This window comes from Gallus gallus, chromosome 10 (genome assembly GCF_016699485.2).
Source record: "Gallus gallus isolate bGalGal1 chromosome 10, bGalGal1.mat.broiler.GRCg7b, whole genome shotgun sequence".
Lineage (NCBI taxonomy): Eukaryota > Metazoa > Chordata > Aves > Galliformes > Phasianidae > Gallus > Gallus gallus.
The window spans coordinates 19182098-19202169 of NC_052541.1; the positions used below are offsets into that span (position 1 = coordinate 19182098).

General features: G+C 52.3%; 1 protein-coding gene across 6 annotated transcripts in view; it reads right to left on the reverse strand.

The window, feature by feature from the left end:
* Positions 1 to 880: 880 nt before the first annotated feature.
* Positions 881 to 20072, reverse strand: part of ITGA11 (integrin subunit alpha 11) — a 51067-nt gene continuing 31875 nt past the window's right edge. For 3 of the 6 annotated variants that reach the window (XM_015292218.4, XM_015292219.4, XM_413930.8), the window contains exons 3-30: positions 19144 to 19253; positions 17486 to 17577; positions 17076 to 17190; positions 15966 to 16093; positions 14893 to 15041; positions 14546 to 14690; positions 14301 to 14466; positions 13591 to 13661; positions 12997 to 13141; positions 11544 to 11692; positions 11156 to 11296; positions 10802 to 11005; positions 10118 to 10248; positions 9301 to 9467; positions 8569 to 8711; positions 7472 to 7582; positions 6775 to 6860; positions 6046 to 6253; positions 5320 to 5418; positions 4408 to 4484; positions 3925 to 4014; positions 3307 to 3397; positions 3112 to 3225; positions 2784 to 2870; positions 2568 to 2678; positions 2369 to 2464; positions 2017 to 2130; positions 881 to 1742 (exon numbers count right to left, since the gene is read on the reverse strand). In XM_015292218.4, the coding sequence (XP_015147704.2) occupies positions 1671 to 1742; positions 2017 to 2130; positions 2369 to 2464; positions 2568 to 2678; positions 2784 to 2870; positions 3112 to 3225; positions 3307 to 3397; positions 3925 to 4014; positions 4408 to 4484; positions 5320 to 5418; positions 6046 to 6253; positions 6775 to 6860; positions 7472 to 7582; positions 8569 to 8711; positions 9301 to 9467; positions 10118 to 10248; positions 10802 to 11005; positions 11156 to 11296; positions 11544 to 11692; positions 12997 to 13141; positions 13591 to 13661; positions 14301 to 14466; positions 14546 to 14690; positions 14893 to 15041; positions 15966 to 16093; positions 17076 to 17190; positions 17486 to 17536 (3261 nt within the window). In that variant the 5' untranslated portion in view covers positions 17537 to 17577; positions 19144 to 19253 and the 3' untranslated portion in view covers positions 881 to 1670. Of the gene's footprint in view, positions 1841 to 2016; positions 2131 to 2368; positions 2465 to 2567; positions 2679 to 2783; positions 2871 to 3111; positions 3226 to 3306; positions 3398 to 3924; positions 4015 to 4407; positions 4485 to 5319; positions 5419 to 6045; positions 6254 to 6774; positions 6861 to 7471; positions 7583 to 8568; positions 8712 to 9300; positions 9468 to 10117; positions 10249 to 10801; positions 11006 to 11155; positions 11297 to 11543; positions 11693 to 12996; positions 13142 to 13590; positions 13662 to 14300; positions 14467 to 14545; positions 14691 to 14892; positions 15042 to 15965; positions 16094 to 17075; positions 17191 to 17485; positions 17578 to 19143; positions 19254 to 20072 lie in introns of all 6 variants that reach the window. The other 3 variants (XM_015292216.3, XM_015292217.4, XM_040706686.2) reach the window with 3 other exon arrangements.

A 20072-nucleotide genomic window follows, 5' to 3' on the forward strand; every position in this document is an offset into this window, starting at 1 on the left:
AAAATGCCATCTTTGCCCTGCTGGAGGGTGTACACAAACACCAAGGCATCTCACCTTCATCTGTGCACAAATATCTGCTCCCCTCAGAGCTACACAGGCCCACATGTGTACACACAGCTGTACAATCACACACTTCATATATGTATGTTATGTATAGACACACAATTGGTACATTCTTGTATACAGACATACACATTATGTAAGGCTGTGTCTGTATATGTACTCACATACAAACACACATATATCTACACAGGCAGTTTATATATTATGTGTAATTGTATGTCTGTGTATACACACACCATGCGCATACATACACATGCATGTGTATATATATATGTACATCTATATATGTATGACTTTATGTGTATGAGTTTATATATATATGTGTGTGTGTGTGTGAGTGTTTGTATACCTGTGTATCTGCATGCATGTGTACATATGTGCCTGGTGTGTGTGTGTACATACACATATGTGTATATATACATACATATGTATGGCAATATATGTACAAGCATGTATATGTACGTGAGTGTGTATATATATATATACACACATATATAAGCATGCATATGTATGTATGAATATATGTGTATGTTTATGTATACATATGTGTGTATGTATGAGTATATATATGTGTGTGCATATGTATGTGTGTACGTATAGCTGTATATGTGTATGCATGTGTATGTCCATGTATGTATGTGCATACAATGTGTACATCCATAGGTATGCACCCAGGCCCATTCCTCCCTGCCCTGCAGGCACTGCCCATAGATGGCACAGCCCCTGTGCTGGGAGGAAATCCCCCCTGCAGCCCCCGGTCCATGGGGAGAACCCCACTGCTTCCTCCCCCCGTAGCACAGAAGAGGACAGGAGGCCCTTCGGTTTTCACATACCATATTTTTAATCCTTTAAAAACCGAACGAAACCAAAAACAAAAACCCACCCCAAAAACTTCTTTACCAACCGCCATTACACGTTGGGCGGACGTAGCTTCCTTCCCGTCCCTTACCATTAACATCAGCATAAATTATCCTGCTACGCTGTAAAGGAAGAGCGTTGTCGGACAGCACCGACCCTCTGCTGGGTGCTGAGCACTGCCAGCCCCCCTTCTGCCCTAAGGTGCTTCACTCTGCGGCTGTCTGTGTTCAGTGCATGAAGGAGGAGGCGACTCCAACCCTGTGCCCACCCCAGCGCTGCCCGGCGGACGGAGCCAAACTTTGGTCCTTTTGCCCCCTTTCTGGGGGGAGAGGGGGACAGGTGGGCCCTGGGGTTTGGCACAGCTCCGTGATGGAAAGTAGAAGGTATACGTATCTGAGAAGTAATGAATGCGGTAGAGGTGGTGCCCATGGAGGTGCTGCAGCCCCACGTTGGGTGCTGGGTTCGCTCCTGCTTGTCGCATTGGTGCTGCTGTCCCCGAAGCAGTCTTAAGTTCCTCTCGCTGTGCTCCCATGGCATAAAGCCACCGAACGGGGGGGTGGGTGTACGGCTTCTTCTTTGGCCACCTATCTTCGTGTTTTCTTTTGGGTTTTGGAGCTGTCGAGGCGATTTCACACCCCCCCCACAGCGCGCACCCTCGTCCCGATGCACCCCCGGGCTCTCCCAGCACCGAGAGGGGCGGTGGGCAGTGCGCCCAGGAGGCAGCGAGAGGCGCCCCCCCCCCGCCAGCATCACTCCAGCACCGCTGCGCTCCGCTGCTCCTCCGCCTCCCGCCGGCGGCTGCCGCTCTGAAAAAAGCCGAGCTGTAGGGATCAGAGAGAAGAGAAAAAGCCCAGCATCACTCGGGCTGGCTGCGTGGGAACGCCTCTCTTTTAAAGGGATGTCGTCAGGCGGTTGAAGCCTGAAATGTGAACACAACGGATGTGGAAAAAAGAGAAACGCTGCTGCGGTGCCCAATAGAGCACCCTTGGTGTGAGGCTGCGTTTTTCCCCAGCAGCCACAGGAGAGGTGGGAGCTGTGGGCACAGAGACAGGGATCCCCCCTTAGCACAGCCCCCCCCCCCAGGGCACTGCTCACCTTCCAGAGCACGAGCACCAGCAGTGCCAGTAGCAGGAGCCCCCCCAGCGTGCTGCCCAGGATGATCCAGATGGGGATCTGCGACTCCTCTGGCTTGGAGATTTCAAATGTTATCTGGAAGGCAAAGGGCAGGGAGAGAGCGATGCTGGTTTGGGGTGCAGGAGCCAGGAGTGGACGCGATGCTGGAGGATGCTGGAGCCATTGGGTACCCAATGTTGTGTGCCCAGCATGGGTTGTTCCAGCCCTTCTGCCAGCCACCACCATGCTTTGCCAGCAAGATCAGAACAACCCCAAAGCCATGGGGCTGCATGGGGTTGTCCCACCCCCACCGGTTTCCCAGCCCAGGGCTCACCTGACGGCTGGGGTCCTCCTCACGGAAGACAAAGGGGCTCCCAAAGTGTCGCTGGAGGGCAGCATTGGTGGTCAGCTTCAGTGACTTGAACCTCAGCTGCACAAAGAGAGGCTGGAGTTGAGCTCTGGCCACGGGATGGGGAGCTGCAGCCCAGGGGGCGTCCCCTGCAGCCCCACGGCTTTGCTTCTGAAGGACTTACTGCTTTCAGTGACTTCATCCACAGATTGCCATGCAGGTGGAGGTTCATCTCCTCATTGGGGGCCAATTTCACATTGCAGTCAATGGAAATGATGTCGGAGTTGCTGTGGTTCTGCAAAGGGGGAATTGGTGCATTGGGAGTCCTAACTGTGGCGCCGAGCAGGGACAGCCCCAGGGTTCCCCATGCTGAGGTTCCTCTGCAGGGCTCAGTGCCTACCAGGAGGGGGGTACGGGACAGGTCCTCCTCAGTCGGTGTGTGGCGGTAGTCGGTGGTGTTCCCCCAGATGTTGCAGGTTGTGTTCTCCTGTGGGAAAAGCAGATGGGGATGGAGATGTGCTGCTGCCACCTCATTGCATTCCGGTGGGAATGGGGGACCCGACGCTGCCCTGCTGCTCAGAGCTGTCACTGCTGCATCATGGCCTGCTGTGGGGACTTCAGAGTGACCACGATGTGATGCACGACATGGGGCCACCCACCATGGGGCGCCTCCATCCCACCTCCAAACCCAGTGCAGAGGGTTTTTGCCAGGATGTGCCCCTCCCTACCTGGTCCACCAGGAGCTCGGTGAGGAGCAGGAGGCGGTTGCCAGCCCTGGTGGCCACAGGGACGGTGAGTTTGATGGTCACTCCCTCCACGGGGAAGAAGCCCAGGTTCTGCAGCTGCAGGGAGAAAGGGCAGGGCTGAGGGATGGGAGGCGAGCAGGGCGGTGACGTGGGGGTGGGATGCAGTCAGTTCTTTACCTTGAAGATGCAGTGGAAGGGGGGACCGATGCTGTTGTACCTCTCCAGGGAGCTGTTGGATCTGATCTCATAGTAGTCGAGGCTGGATGCCCTGTGGTGACAGAGGGGGACAGAATGCTCCTGTAAATTGTTGGTAATGAAGCGGCTTTATTTTCTCTGCCCCAGGCCCTCTGGTGTTAAAAAAAAAAGCCCAACAACAAAAAAGAGTGTCTGAAGGTCCAGAAAGCCTTCCAGGAATCACAGCGAGCAGTGCCAGGGACTGTCCACGTTTCTTCTTGCAAACAGGTTAATAAATTATCAGCTGTGCCTTCACTCCCTCCTTGCTTTGGACAGAGGACACGCTCTGCTCTAGCAGATGCCCAAAGCTCTCCATGCACACTCCTCTGCTTGGAGAGGTGAATGGAAGCCACACAGCTGCCAGCCCAGGTGCAGCTTTACAGCCCCAGCACTGGCTGCAGACACCTGCTAGGAACATCATTGCCTCCAGAAAGCTGTTTCCCCCTCCCACTAATAATTGCAACACAACACAGCTCCCTCCTTGCTTCTCACTGCTGATTTTTCAAGCGTGGCAGCAAGCAATGATGCAGAGCCCCCGCTCTGTGTCCCCCTGCCCTGCACCTGGTGAACAGCAGGTCGGCCTCGTACTTCAGCTGGAAGTTGAGGTGGGCGACGTTGTCGTCCTTGGTGCTCTCCTTCTCCTCACTGTCACTGAAAGAGCAGCGAAGCACAGCGTGAGCGGCTCCTGGGTATTTTTGTTGTGATGAGGGGTGCAGGAGTGCAATAGGAAAGGGTCCACTTCTACTTTACAGCCAGAGCACAGAGAGAAGCAATTCTACTGCAGAGCTTTCATCAGCCTGAGGCCGTAACTGCGAGGTGTTTGGTGGAAGGCTGCACACAGACAGCAGCCCTATGGGCACTGAGCAGGGGAACCCACAGCAGTGGTGTTTCCATGCAGGTCCTCCCCATCTGGATGCAGCAAACACAGCACTGAGCAAAGCACCACAGGGTCCCTCCCCACCCCCCACCACCCCCCCCAGCAGAGAGCTGCAGGCAGAGGGGGAGCGATGCTGCAGACAGCGAGGGGGTGCAGCTAGCATTAACCTGTTGGCAACCAGGTAGATCTCCATGCTTTGCAGGAAAACTGACTTGCTGAACTCAAAATCCAGGCGAAATGCCACCTGTGGGGGTTGGGAGAAAGCGTTACGTGGGAAAAACCTCCCGCACCAGTGGGGAGATGCTGCAGGGCAACACACAGAGCCCCGTCTTCCCAGCAGGGAAAGAGGCCGTGCTGGGGACGTGCAGGATTTGCTCCCTTCCTCCCATGTGCTGCATTTTTCTCTCCGAGGCTGGAGAACAAAGCAGCCCCTCAGGAAAGGGCACTCCTGGGGGGAGCAGCGCAGGGCTGCAGTGCACATCTGCAGCATGGGGTCGGCCGGTGGGGCTGGGGGCCAATGGCAATAACATGTGATGTGTGTCACATCTGTGAGCGCCGTGGCGATGACCTCAAGCCGTCTGGAACTGCACAGCTGATTATGATATTAAAGCTCCCGCTGCTCACTGGCCAAATTTCCATCTCCAGCTTTGTCTTTGTCTTGGCAGGACCGGGGCTACCTGATGCCATGCAGATGCATTCTCAGCCCTCGGAGGTCATGGGGAGCTGCTCCCTGCTCACTCCCGGCCACAAGCATCCAAAATACCCTTCCGGGAGCTGTCAAGGTGCCTGGGGTTCACCTATCACTTCCAGGCTTTGACACAGTGCAACTTTGGCCAGATCTGGGGGCTGGAAGGGTTTTATGGAGGGCAGCTCGGTGAGGTGTTGCTGTGGGAGTGGGCAGGGAACTGATTGATCTTGGTTAATTTGAGGCAGAAAAACACATGGTGGAAAGTAAAGGTGGGAAAGTTGGCTCCTTGCCTTGGAAATGGAATCTTGATCATGGTCAGGCTGCAGAGCCCACAGCTGGCTTTGGGGTCGGGCACACCTGAACCAAGGGCTTCTTAAGGGGATGGCATTACCTTGGCTTTGGCACGGAAGAAGGGGTAGCTCACATTGCAGACCCTCTTGTTGGGGTGCTTCTCTTCAGTCGCACAGTCGATATTGATGTCTGTGTCATCCTGAAACGGGATGCAGAGCAGCTGTGACACTGCGATTGGCTGCGGGCACCACCTCCTGGCCGTGCTCCTCACGAGAGAGACATTTAACAAACAAGCAAGGAAAAGCCTCCCCATGCATTGCTGCAGGGGCAGCCCCCCATTCAGCTCCTGGAGAGCAGCACTTCCGACACCCCCCTTCCAGCTTTCCCATTTAAATCCTCTTTCAAAGCTTAACTACAGCACTGAATGAATGAAACCGATTGTTCTTGGCACCGTATTCAAGATCTTTCTATGCTTCCCTGTGAACTGTGATCATCAGGAGTTACTGATCTGCGCGCTGACCAGATGAGGAGTAATCGTTAATTAGCTCAGCTCAAGGATTGGGTCCCTGCTGCCCGAACACCTCCAGCTCTCTGGGAAGCTCCAAGCCTCCAACAGCCCCCACGCCTCTGTCAGCAACCTGCTTATTTCTGAGCCGTGGCAGCCAGGCGCCCATGAGCAGAGCAACCATTTGATAACCATGCCTGAACTGAAAAACATGGCTGTATTTCCAAAATGAGGAGCTGAAGAGGCAACAAACACCAAGGAGCTGAACACACAGGGCATAGGACACCCTTCTCCCAACCACCAGAGCTCCCAGCACCGCACCTTGGGGATGAGGCTGGCAAACTGCAGGTTCCTGGAGAAGGAGATGTTGAGCACAGTGCTGTAGGCATTCTCACCACGGTTCTCCAGCAGTGCCTCCACAGCCACCCTCCTGCGGGTGCTCTCAATGATGAAGACGGAAGCATCAAAGGAGAGGCTGAAGGCAGAGCAGGCGGGCGCTGCACGGCGCAGGGCTCTGCTGCAGAACTCCCTGCAGGACGAGGGCAGGATGTAAATCCCACGGCATCAGCATGTCAAAGCCCTGCAGCCTCGCTGGGGGACGTGAAGGAACGCGTCTGTTCCAACGCACAACCTCAAGAGTGATTTTCTCAGCAGATGTCACCTCCTTACCGCCGTGAGCTCAGCGCAGAACCCACTGCCACCAACGTGAGCGGAGGGCCAGGCCCCCCGAGATGGCCTTTCAAAGCTCTTTAAGGGATCAGACGTAGCATATAATTATTTCTGCTGCGTGAGTCAAGCCTGGCATTTATCCCCCTGTTATTTTCTGATTTGTCTCTGGGGCCCCATCACCATGGCGTTGGATAGGAGTTGTTTGGAAATACACCAATCCATTCCCAGTTGAGAGTGGGGATGCTCAGGGAGTGGAGCAGGACTGCTCTGTGCTCTGCCAGCCCTATGCCACCCATACTGGGAGCATCCAGGTGCTCGGTGTAGGACCTACACTGCCGCTGGGGTTGGAATGGGAAGCCATCCCTGGCATGGCCAACTCACATGGCACTGGGCACATCGCTTCGGGCATCCAGGACCAGGTCAGGGACACAGTGCTCATCCTCGTTGCACCCGTTCCAGAAAGGGACCTGGTGGGGACAACAAGAACAGACCGGTGAAGGTTTTGCCCTGGAGAGCATCAGGCTGTGCTGCTCACAGGAGGGATGGAGGTGGCAGCCCCGGGGTAAGGCGGCAGATGTTCCCTTTGGGGATAAGCCCACTGACCACGCTGATCTCTAAATTGGATTTTCAATTCCAGCTGCAGACACAAAAGTCCTTGACAGTCACCAGCCCTACCCAGCTTCCAGCACTGCTGGGCAACACTTATCATGTGTGGTGTGCACCCACCCTTCTGCAACTAAGCTCCCATGGGTAACACCTGCTTAAAACCAGGGCTACCATGGATGCACACCCCCATGGTGCGGCATCCCCAGCCACAACTCCCAAATCCCATGGCAAAATTCCCTAGGAATAAGTAATAGAAACAGTCAGCATCTGGTGCTTTGCTGGGTTGCCATTGCTGGTTGGATTTTCATAGCATCATAAAAGCATTTGAGTTAGAAGGGACCTTTAAAGGCCATCTAGTCCAACTCCTTCTGCAAGGAACAGGGACATGTCACAGCAGACAGCAAGGATTTCTTGCCCACACCATTGCAGCCACCCTGCTAAATGATGCCCTGCATGAGGGTGCTGCACGTACTGAGACCCGGAGTGAGGTGGGCCAGCCATCGTCCAGCACGGGGCCGCTCTCGGGGTGCTCCAGCTCGTAGTCAATGGAGAAAGTCACCGGTTTCACATAGTCAGCTGTGTCCTGCAGCAGGCAGAAAGCAGTGTTGGGGAGGACAGGGCCATTGCTTGCGGTGGCATGGTGGTTTTTTTTATGAAACAAGAGTTTGCAATGCAGTATTCTTTGTGCATGATCATCCTCCCTCTCCAGCTAATCCTTACCAAGGGACAGGGACGCTGCAAGCCCTGAGGTGCTGAGCAGCACCCACGCATGTGCACATCCAATGGTGCAGGTGGGTGTGAGGTGCCCAGGATCACCACACCAGAGCTGCCCTGGGGTCCATCCCTGGAGCTCACCCAGGTGGTAACAGCACACACATTGCTGCACCTCCATAAATCCCCCCCATACCATGCCCCAAACACATGACATGCACAAGGCTAATTCAAAGCATGATGCTTCTGGAGCTAAATCCCAAGCTCCATCTTTAAGCTCCATCTCCAGAACCAAAAATTTCCCAGAAGTTCATGGCAGTTCAGGCTGGGGTTTGGGGCCAGGCCAGTCTGGCAGCCTCCTTGGCCTCCAAAGAATTCTCATCACTTGCTGGGAATGTTTGAGTTTGGCCAGATTTGTGCATCAGCTGTTCCCCATGCACAGCATCAAGGATATTGCCGGCTCCTGCGATTGGGGAGGGGACCATGAGGTTTGGGATGCAGCAGATAGGAGCAGCAGGGGCCGAATGGCTTCCAACAGGAAAAAGTGAATTTGCATTGACTTTGGAATGGGAGAACCACCCTGATCCAGGCACGGAGTGCATTCCATCCCCAGGATGTGCACAGAGCAAGCTGGAATGCGATGGCAGCTCCTTGACCGTGACCCATCCTTGATGACATCAAACCCAGTGCAAACAAATCCAGGCTAAGCAACCAGGCTCCTTCCCAGCCACACAGAGCCCTCAGCCATCACCCTATGGATGCATGCTGCTGCATTGCTGCTCTGCACAAAGGGGAGAGCGTCCTCCCTCCTGCAGATGCAGCCCTGCAGCAGTGGGACCGCAACACAGCCCCACTCACCAGCACATGGAAGCGCAGTGTCTCGCAGTGCTCCTGCCCTGCTGGCAGCACCAGTGCTTGCTGTGCATGCCGCTCACCACTCTCATCCAGCAGTGCCCGCGGTGCGTACCGCCGCTCGTCGATGGCCGCCTCGTACCGCAGTGCTGCAACAAAAGCGTTGGGTTATGTGCAGGATATCCAAACATTTGGCTCATACATTGACACATTGACCTGTAACTGCTCTGGAGGTGTTGCTCCCCGGGTGTGCTGTGCTGTGCACTACAGCAAAGCAACTGAGGGTCCTCAAGTGGTACCAAGAAGGATAACTTTGCACCCAGTATGTGGGGAAGCAAAGAGTTGGTGTCACTTGAGCTTTGCTCAGGACCAGATTTTTCCCCCCCATCTGGATCACCCTTTGAGAGAATTTGCTGCCAGCTTCGGGGCTGAGCTGCTCTGATCCCCACTGAGTCCCAGGCACTGGGGTGGATGTGGGGTCACAGCAGCGCGTGGTGCTTTCAAAGCAGAGCACTCCGTCAGTAAAGCTGCTCCGAGCTGATCGGAAGTGTGCACATCTGGAGTGCAGATGTGCCCTGCTGCTGCAGCACAGGGCGAGGGGAGCTCTGTGGGACCACGCACGTCCCATTGTCCTGGTGGATGTGAGGCAGTGAGATGGCTGTGTAATGGGGCAGAGGTGAGAACCTGCAGGGCTGGGAGCCTTCTAAGGAGCACATGGGGGTTCTGCCCGCTGCTTACCCACACTGGCTGTCTGGAAGTGGGCTGAGAGGAAGATGGCAGTGAAGCAGACGAAGGCTGTCATGCAGGTGGCATCCTTCCCATTGCGCTTACAGTCCTTGGTGAAGATGTTAATCTTGGGGGGCTCGAAGCGGATACTGGCATTGATCTGGACAACGCTGCGGGACCTGAGGGGCGAGCAAGTTTCTGCAGCATGGAGCACCCACGCATGACCACAGCATCTGACAGAAAACCCCAGATCTCTAGATTCACCCTTTTCACACTTTTTTCTCAATATGGAGAAAACCAAAGGCAGCATGCAGACCTGCTCTCAGCTCAGCTGTGTAGCACTGGAAGCACAGGGGCTCTTCTATGCATTTGCCCCCTGCTTATGACAGAGGAGAAGCTCACTGCTGAGAGCAGGACTTGATGCCTTGCATGTGCTCTTGAGCTTCTGCAGCCCCAGGGGCTGTGCAGGCAGAGCATCTCCACTGGGGCAGCTACCTGCATCCTAACAGCCCCAAGGAACCTCCCAAGTGTTAATCAGTGTTTGAAATTATTGTTGCCTTATTTAATAAGAGTAGGAATTGTCTCTGTATCATCACAGTTGAATACACTACTCTGAAACTCCCAGGGAACCAATGATGAGATTCCATGTAAAACATCCCTGATGTTCTTTCTAGGACTCAACTGCATCTGGAATCCCACAGTCCCACCAGACAGCGGGTGTTATTCTGGAAAAATGGGTCAGGATTTTGGGAGATCATTTTCCCCTGAAAACATGAGCACATTGCAATGGACTTTGGGCAGAGGACAGTGCCAAATGAGATGGACTAACCATAGCACCACAGCGTTCCCCAGGGAGCCGACAGCCAAGTCTATGAGCCCATCCTCATTCAGGTCCAGCTGTCCATGGACGCTGCATCCAAAATACATCAGGCCTGGTCCGAGGTCTGCAGCTGCTATCCGCTGAAAAGCAAAAGGAAAAGAATCCAGTCTGGTTTGTACCTCTGCCTGCAAATTCAGCATTCGTGACGGTTGGGTGTTCATGTGGGTGTGGGTGCACCAAGGTTTGCTGTGCCAGCTCCCCAGGTTACTGGGTTACTGAGGATGCCCATTCCCAAGTAATTGCATCAAACTTGGTTTGTCAGAGGATGTGAGAAGTTTCTCTTTGGAGACACGATCCAAAAGATTTCTGCTGACATTTACTATTCCTTGTGAGTAATTTTTTTAGTATTTTATCTAAAGCAAACTGCTGCTCTGGATGCTGAGCATGTTCTCCATACCATGCATTTGTTTTGTCTTGGGCCCACCAAAGGGGAAAATAATGGATGGCTGTGCAATGAGAAAAAACAGCATAAATTCCTGGTCCACGCAAATCAATGACCGAACGCACCATTGCTGCGCTCATGGACACTGATGGACGCTGACTTCAGACTGGGTTTGGTGAATTAAATGACCATCAGCGTCCATGGGCACAGCTGATGAAGAATGGAGCCAACCAAAGCCCTGGGATCTGTACCTGCTTGTACTTCTTTAGGATGGTCTCCTCAAAGCCAAGGAAGACGTAGATAGCTCCTTGGTGGTCATCTTCCAAAGGTGCCCCGATGACAACATCATTGTAGGAGTCCTGGTTGAGGTCAGGCACAGCAGCAATGCAGGAGCCAAAGCGTGAGTTCTGGTAGCTTTGCAGGTCCTCGAGGGCCCCGCTGGAGACAAAGTGGTTCTGCAAGGAGAAAGTGTTAGCAGAGAAGCTGGAAAACTCTAAAGCAGAAATAGACCAGAGGTGACTCCTACAAAATAATAGGTTTGTGGCACATGGGTGCCATAACGAGCCATGCTGCTGAGCTCTGTGATGGCGCTGACATGATTGTACCTCTTGCAGGGTGTAGACGTAGACTTTGCCCCTCTCCCTGCCCTCACTGAAGTACATGGGGGCTCCCACCAGCAGAACGTCTGTGACACCATCGCCATTCACGTCCAGGGAGTTGATCTCACTTCCATAGTAGGAACCAATCTGGAGGAGACAAGAGGAGGATGGGAGCACTTGGGGATGGTGACCCTGCCTGCAAGGACAGCTCCAGTCCCCTCTTCTCCTATGCCTTCTGGGGCTGCACGTGCAGCAACAGCCCAACTATTCATACGTTATGGTGCAAAATGAATGGGGAGCATCAGTATGGGAGCACACAGCAGCTGGGCAAATCCATGCTGCATGCAGGGAGAGGAGGAGCAGAAGGTGGCATTGCAACCATGTCTCACATTACCTGCTCTCCTTTCAGCGCCTGGTGGATGGTCAGGTTGCGGTTGCTGTGCATGGTGAAGATGATGACCTTCCCAGTGTGGTTGAACCTGGGTGCTCCCGCGACGTAGAGCCGCTCGCGTGCAGTGGACACAACAGACGAGACGGTGTAACCTGTGGGGTGGGTGTGGGGTGAGCAAGATCTGCCTCCTGCCTGTCCCATCCTATATCCCGCACAGGGTCACCTCTGACCTCCTGGTGAGCTGTGACCAAGGCTTCTCCTACATCACTTAGATAGAGCACAGCCAGCTCCAGGGCTTTGGCATCCACTGATGCAGCCAGCAAACCCTGTGCAGAACCCATCTCTCAGTGACAGCAAGGCCATTTCACAGCCTGGCCACTTGTATTTCACGGCTCATTTGAAGGTAAGCAAACCCTAGCAGGATGCATGCACTGATCTTTCTGCAGAGCTGCTGCATCGCTCTTCCAGACCCGTGTTCAAAGCAATTTGCACGTGCAAAAGATTTTGCTGATGCTCAAAGTGAAAATTCACAGTGCAATAAAAGCCATGAACCATCCCAAACACTGCTCAGAAATGTGTATTGGAGTAACCCTGCCAAGATAACAACCCCAAGCGATCCTCATTTCTGACCCTGGTATTTCTGCACACCAGGCTATGGCATTTGCTGGTGGCTGCAGAGGAGCTTACACAGCAATGTAACCCTGGGGCTGACAAACCCCATTTTTCAAACTTGGGGTCTGCTTGAGGTTCCTACAGATCATTTTAGAGCCTCAAAGCACAGCCGGCTCCGAGGCTGGCTCAGATCCCCCAGAGTCACACTGAGCTGAGATGTGAGTGCCCAGGGGCTGCTGGGGCTCACGGGCCCCTTTTCCTTGGGCACTGACCCTACCTTAGGCTTTGCGTTCTCCACACATTCCCCTCCTGGGGGGATATTTCTAAGCAGAGTATCAACCTTGGAGCACTCAGATCCCAGGCAGGGCACACAGGGACTTCCTTGCTATTTCTGTCTTTCCCACCACTTCCAGTAAGGAAAGGAGTGCCTGGGGCTCTTGGTGTCCTGGTGGGTGAGCAGCCCCCAGTCTCAGCACACACAGCCCGGGCAGAGGCTTCATTTTGCAAACCAGCCCGGGATCCTCACTGCGGGACTCCCACACATGGAACAGATTAGCACAGCAGGTATTTCCTCCCTGGGCATGAAATTTCGTCAGTGTTTTTTAAGCTGTTCCAGTAAGCACTGGGGGTGAGCTGGGCCTGAGATCCTCCTGCACCACAGTCACATTTGTGCTGAGTGATGCAGTTGTGGTGGGGCACTCCTTTGGTGCTGGGGTTACCAGAGGTCTTGCATAGACAGACATTACCCCTGACGTTGGCAGCCCTTCCCAACTCAGGAAGCAGTTTGTGCTTCCTATCATTGAGCAGCAAATCCCAGCTGCAGAGCCCAGCTGAGCTGCCTCACCGAGGTACGCGCCGTGGTTCTTCAGCTCCTCGGGGAACTCCTGCAGGTAGGACTCACGCAGTGGGATCACCTTCCCACTGCTGGTCTCCTTCAGCACAGCCCCATTCCAGTCGTAGGCACCCACAGCACCCAGCAGGATCCCATCCTGCAGAGATGGCACGGTCAGCACAGCATGCAGGAGGTTTGCATTGCATCTCGTTTCATTGCCATTTATTTTTAAAGCCTCTTTTCATGCTATTTTTTGCTTATCAGAGACAATTCTCCTGCTTTCTTGTATAGGTGAAGGTGACCAATGAGTGAGGACCTCAGTGATTCTATGATTTCATGACCCAAGAGGCTGGTTTTGTGGCATCCCTCAACACCCGGTCTCTAGGCTATTATAGAAACATTAAGTCTGGAAAAGACCTCTGAGTTCCCCAACCCATCCCACCATGCCCACATCCCTGGAACACCCCTAGGGCCAGCAACCCCAGCACTCCTTGTGCAGCCTATACCAGCGCAGCACCCACTGATCCCCTTCACATCCCTTTCGCCCAGCTGTAAATACCTACAGGTATCTACAGGAGCAGGAGCAAAGAGGATTTAGCCTCTCACCTCCACAATGTGTGATGAGAATCCAGTCTGAGACATCTCCAATCCAAAGGAAATTTCATTCTTGTTGGTTCCTTGAGAGGGAAAAGAAGGGATATAATGCAAAATTCTCCTGCAGGGGATGACATTGGTTTGGATGGGATGAGAGCACCTCCACCCTGCTGAGCACAAATGACCTCAGCTGGCACAAATGTCTCTCAATCACCACAATTACACACACTTGTGCTGCTAATGAGCCACTGAATAAATACAGAATAAATAGCGTGAGCACTGCCTCTGTGCAGCTGCCTTGTTTCCTAGCTGCAAATTGCAGGATCGCATTAAAAAAAACAAATGTGGATTCAAAGGGTTTTGTTTCATTGCAACTGGATGAAATTCCTCAGCTAGTGAGATATTGTGCCATGGAGAAGCACTGGGCTGGCTGAGATAGCTGGTGGGGAGGTTAGGAGCTGGTTTGACTAGAATTCCCCCAAATCCTCTTTCTTTTATATTCAGTGAAAGCCTTCCATCTTCAGTTTCAATGACTTGTCCCAGTATGCCCTTTCCTTATGAAATGGAGATAAATTCAGTGGTGAAAACCAAAAAGCTCGCCCCTGTTTACTCAACCTAGGGCATGAGCAGCATATGGAGGTACCAACATCAGTGCTCTGTGGCTATCCCAGCTCCCATTGACTGGGTTGGAATATGGGGAGGGCAGGGAAGGCACTGCTCACCTTCCAGGCTGAAAATCCTTTCCCCCAAGGCGTCCACGATGTCTTTGAGCGCCGCTTCATCCGTGACGTTGAAGAAGTGTTTGTCATCAGGGTCGCTCGCTATGAACTTAATTTCATTCAGAAAGGCTTCGGGATTGATTCCTCTTCTGTTATAATAACCCAACACCTGGGGTGGAGGTAGGGATGTGGAGATCAGGTGTTTTCTTGCCATGGACAGAGCTGTCCCGAAGCACCCCACTACTCACCGCCACCGCGTATCTGGTGACGTTGTCCTTCTCGCTGTCCTCAATCACCTTCTCCAGGTCTGGGCTGTCGTGCGACTCTCCATCTGTGATTACAATCATTACTCTCTTTGCCCCTTTCCGGCCACCTTTCTGAAACGCTTCCGAGCTGCAATTGAAGAGATGCCCTGGGCTGCTCAGAGTCACCGCAGGGGTCACAGCCACCCCAACGTGTCCCCTGCATCCCAGCTGCGTTCCTGTGCCCACGCTTTGCAGACTGCAGGGAGGGATGGAGTGCGACGAGGGAGAGAAGGGAAGAAGGCACTGAGTTTGAACTTATGGAGATGAAGGTGAACGCGAGGGATTTTTACCGAGCAAACTCTATCCCGTAGGCAGTCCTGGTCTCTGTCCCTCCTCTTTGCTCTATGTGGCTGGCAGCCGCTACCACGTCTTTTACAGACCTGTAGTCATTTAAATGGAACTCGTGGACCACGTCTTCTCCATACTGAACAACTCCGACCTAGAGAGCACAGACACATCACAATAAGGCCTGCTGAATAGTGGGGCACAGCAACCTGAAGGGATGCTTTCCCAGCCCCGCAAAGTGGCAGATCTATGGCATGGATGCATTGCATAGCCTGGGAACAACAACCCAAGCAAAAGTTGGGCCAACTAAAAAGGGAAAAGGAAAGCAGTAAAAGACGAATGAAGGGGTATTTTGCCAGCGTTTGGAGCTAGCTGTGACAACCAAAATATTGGGTCTGAGATTGTTTGGAGTCGTGCTCACCTAATGAAGAGAAAGCCATTCAGAACAGTGACACAGCAGTTCATAGCTCATTGTCCCCATTAGCGGAGGCAGCAGCTGAGCATCCCCAGCCCCGCTGGGACCTGACCTCCCCAGCAGCCTGCAGCCACCCTCAACATCTCTATTTGTTCCAGTCTTCCCTCTATGGGACCATTGATAATGTTCAATTTCATTTCCATTTTCTGCCTGCTATTGCCCACTCTGGGTATATAGGCAGGGGATGATACAGCCGTGCTGTCATCCAGTGCAGAGCCACATCACCTCCTGATAGGACCAAGTGGGGGTTATCTGTGCAAAGCGCTGAGGAATCAAGAGTGGCCATAACACCTCTCTCCTCCCTCTCCTCATCACAGAGCTGTGCAAAATCCCTGCACAAATAAGTGCACAATTACGTCTGCCCAGGAAAACACTCCTACATTTCCATATGATTTCATCCTCCCCATGCCTGGTCGGGGTGTGGGTTGCTGTGCTCCCCATAGCTCATTTAGGGACATTAATGTGAGCATTATTTCCATGGGCTCGGCGTCACGATGCGTGCATCCATTGCTCACATTGAGAACGCGCGGTGCCAGATTACGGCATTTTGTCCAAGCAGAGCCTTTGCACAAAGCCACAACACGGCAGCAGATGAGGGCTTACTTGGATCTGGCCAGGCCCGATGTAAAATTTTTTCAAGATGTTGATCAGGAAGTGCTGAACTTCAACCCAGGGATATATGCTGTTTGATCCGTCCAGAACGATGATTATGTCCATGTATGTCTGGCATCCTGTGAAAGATACGCAGCGTGGCATTGAAAGGCCTTGGCAGCCCTTGAGAAGTGGGGATTTACGGCCCCATTCCTCGCCATCAGGTACTCGCTCTGATGATTTGTTTGAAAAATACATCTTATTTCTGTCCTTCAGAAATCCCTTCTGGGTGTGTTCACTCCAACAGGGCAGAAAGAAGCCACGTGCATCCTCCCTGCCAAGAGCAGTCTGAATAATTAAGAATAACACCCTGCAATGTATTTTCTAACTCAGATTCAGCCCTCCATCCTGTCTCATACAGCCCTCTTTATAAAACACCCATTTGCAACGAGAGCAAAAAGCATCTGATCATAACGAGGGAAGCAACACCTGAAATTTGCTGCTGGGCTCTGCCCTACCGCCTCCACCACCCAAACCTCCCCTTTCCTTCCTATGCCAGGCTGAGGACAAGGAGTGTTTGCAGAGCTGAGACCTTGGGGCAGCCTTCTGTAATTTCCCACCACCCACAGGAAAGCCAGGAAGCTTGTTTAATATCTCAAAATCAAATTGTGCCCCCGAATCTACAAATTGGGGCCAGGATATTTAGCTTCCAGTCAATGAGCTCTTTGTTTTATGTGGCCAAGTGCTGAATTCTTTCCCTATTTTGCCTTCTGAGCTGCGCTGATAAAATATTCTGGATGCTTTTTCGTTCTGCTTTTGGAAGAATAAGGTATTTTTGTCTTCCCCGGGTGTCAGTCAGAAGGAAAATGTTTACCAGATGTCTGTGCTCGTAACCCCCTTTGAATCACTGCCCTGCAATAATTTCCTTTGCTATCTCGCCTTCTCGCAAGCACCTACAGAGCTTTGTTTGCTCAGTGGTATCGGAGTGCTCAGGGAGCAGAAATTTATCCTAGCTTCAAGCATAGAATCACAAAATTGTAGGGGTTGGAAGGGACCTCTGGAGATCACCAAGTCCCAGTCCCACAGGGTGAGGGTTAGAGGGCATGCAAGAGCTTCTCCTACTTTGCAAGGCTGGGGCCACCGTCTTGGCGAATCGGAAGTTAGCGTTGACACGGGAGCACATCCCGGTGGTGTAGTAGGAGCTGCCACACTCATGGGACCAGAGAGGGCTGCAGGCCTGGAGGAATGGGAGACAGCATCAGGGATGGTCCTGGGAACGGCACTTGTTCATCGTGTGGGAAAGCAGGAGCTCAGTACATTGCTTGGAGCACCACCATGACCAGCACCAACATCACCACCATGCAGGGCATGCAGCTGCCCACTGCCCAGATCCTGAACCACCAACAGGGCATGCTGAGGGCTGGGAAAACATTTGCACGTGTGCATCCTTATAAACATGCACATAAATACGTGCACAAGCATATCTGCATGCGTTCATACACGTGCATAGCAGAGGGTCCCCCCACTCTCACCAGGAAGCTGCTGTCCTTGGGGTTGGTGGCCAGGCTCAGCCCCAGGCGCATGTTGTCCTTGCGCTCAGACACATTGGACAGAGTGACTCTTCCTTTGGAGAGAGGACACAGTTAGCTGCTGCTTGCCTGCATGGGGCATCCCTGCCACGAGAGCCAGGGCACGGAGAGCTGCACAGAGTTTGTGCTTTCCCTTTTGTTTTTGAAGCAGATTGTCAAGATAAGGTGTTTTGGTTTTTTTCCTTGCCACAACAAACAAAGAGAAATGTCTTCTGGGAATGAAACTGTGAGTCACAGACTCTTACGTAGGAAGTCCTTAGGAGAGAAACCCCTCTGAGCAGCTCTAGCATGTCATCCTTTAATGTTGGGCCAGCGTGCATTTATATTTGTGCCTTTCTTTCATTTCCCATGTCACAGTTCAGAAACCAGGAACGGCCCATGGGGCAACCCTTTATTTTGGTTAACATGAATAGCATTTAGCTTTGACAAAAACACCGCCTAACCCTTTCATTCCCCCAGTGCAGCTCCTCGAGTGCATCCAAGCTCCCTCCACTCAAGCTGAGGATACTTAACCCTCACTGGTGCCCGCTGACCTGGGCTGGGAACCCAGGTGGAGCCCACAGGGCTGATGGGGAAAATGGAGACAACAGGAATGATAAGCACAAAGGGGATGATGAGGACACTGGGAATGTTGGGGATGATGATGGTGATAGGAATGGTGAGGATGATGGGGAAAATGGGAACAACATGGATGATGAGGACATAGGGGATGATGGGGAAAATAGGAATGATGGGGGTGATGTTGATAATGGGGCAAGGTTCCTGCCAGCCTTGCAGGCTCCTGTGGCAGCCAACAGTTGTCCTGCTCTGCACACCTTGGCCATGCAGAGATGCCTGGTGTCACCGCAGGGCAGCCCTGGGCTTGCTTTTACTCAGGTGGCCTCAGTGCTAAGTAGACAAGATGATAAAAATAAAAATAGAGTATGCTCTCTGAACTGATTTTTTTTTTTTTCATTTGAAGCTTATTTCCAATAGAAAAAGATTGCTTTTTAGCAAAATTCACATTTAGACGAGAGATCTATTCACTGGAAAAATCTTGAAGTTCTCATAAAACAAAACAAAACAAATAATAATAATAATAATAAGAAGAAACCACAATGTTTTCAAACTAAACCATATTTGCTTCCAATCAGTCAAACACTGTGGATGAGCCAAAGATCCTTCTCTCTTATCAGCTCTGATAGGAACCCATAACAGTTCAGATGAATAATGATGATAAATAAAGTACAAACTTCTGCTCCGCTGTGAAACCACCCCAGACTTTGCCCCTAAGACCCAGAGATGTTTCTCAAGACCCTGGGAAAGTCCCAGGCTCACACATTCCCACTGACATGGGGCAATATGGGGAGCTCATCCCCTAGCCTGGGACATCCTGCTCTTTGCACGGCTGGTGTGTGATGAGATTGACGTGGTCATTACCCACTGCTGAGTTTGTCCTGATTGAATGAATCAAACAATTTAAGCCCTACTAACTAAATAGCTTTTAAACTCCATCCTGACTCGCTTCATTTTATCCTATTGGTGCTTGAAACTCAGCTCCAGGTATCACACAAACACCTGAAATAATGACCCAGCACCCCTCGTGCCCTGGGATGCAGTACCTAGGTTGAGCTTGGTGCAGTTGCTGTGAGTATCGCTGGTCACCGGGCACTTGTAGACATCTCCTGTCTTCTGCTGTCCGTTGGTCTCGTAGGGGGCCCCCACCACCAGCCTGCAAGAAGAGGCACCTGTCAGTGTCTCAGGGCTGACTTTTCATCAGAAAAAGAATGAAAAAAAAACAAAAAAACCAAACCCCTTCCCTACGAGGATGTGGCCAAAACGTTTTCATCTGTTGGCTCTTGCAAGATGAGACCCGGTCCCCACCAGTCCCATGCAAAACTATAACCTGGCCACGTGCCTTACTGCTGCTGGGAAGCACTGCCTGATACCCAAAGGAAAAGGTAACTGTAACTCACGTTGAGGTCCATGGGGAATATTCTCCACTAAAAGGATAAAAAAGTGAATTTTCAGGAGATTTGCTCCACCCTGGGGTTGCTCACTTATGATCAGCCCAGAGTGGTCTGGTGGTAACCAGCTCAGGGGCAGGCAAGGATGCTGGGCACCCATCTGTACACTGAAATAAACAGAGGTTTATCAGCTGATAGAAGCACATAGAGCCAGAAAGGCTGTGGGATGCATCTGGCACATTGCAAGCATTTTTCTCACTTTCTTGTGGACTTGACCAGACTGGAACAAAGCAGCAAACCAAAGGAGGAGGGGAGAAGGACCTGAGGAATTTGGCCCTTTCTTCCAGGCCAGTTCAAAAATAACCTGAACCATGGGTTTCTGGCACCTTCTGCTCCCATCGTGTTAGCCCAAAATAAATCTAGTCCACTGCATTTTGTTTTAAGAACCCGCTGGTGGATGCAGCCATCCCCATCCGGATTGCTGAACACACAGGACCTCTTTTGTTCTGGGCTGCCCTACACAACAGCTGGCAAAGCCACTGATTCCAGCACAGATGTTCCCAGTTAGGCCAGAATTGGTAATT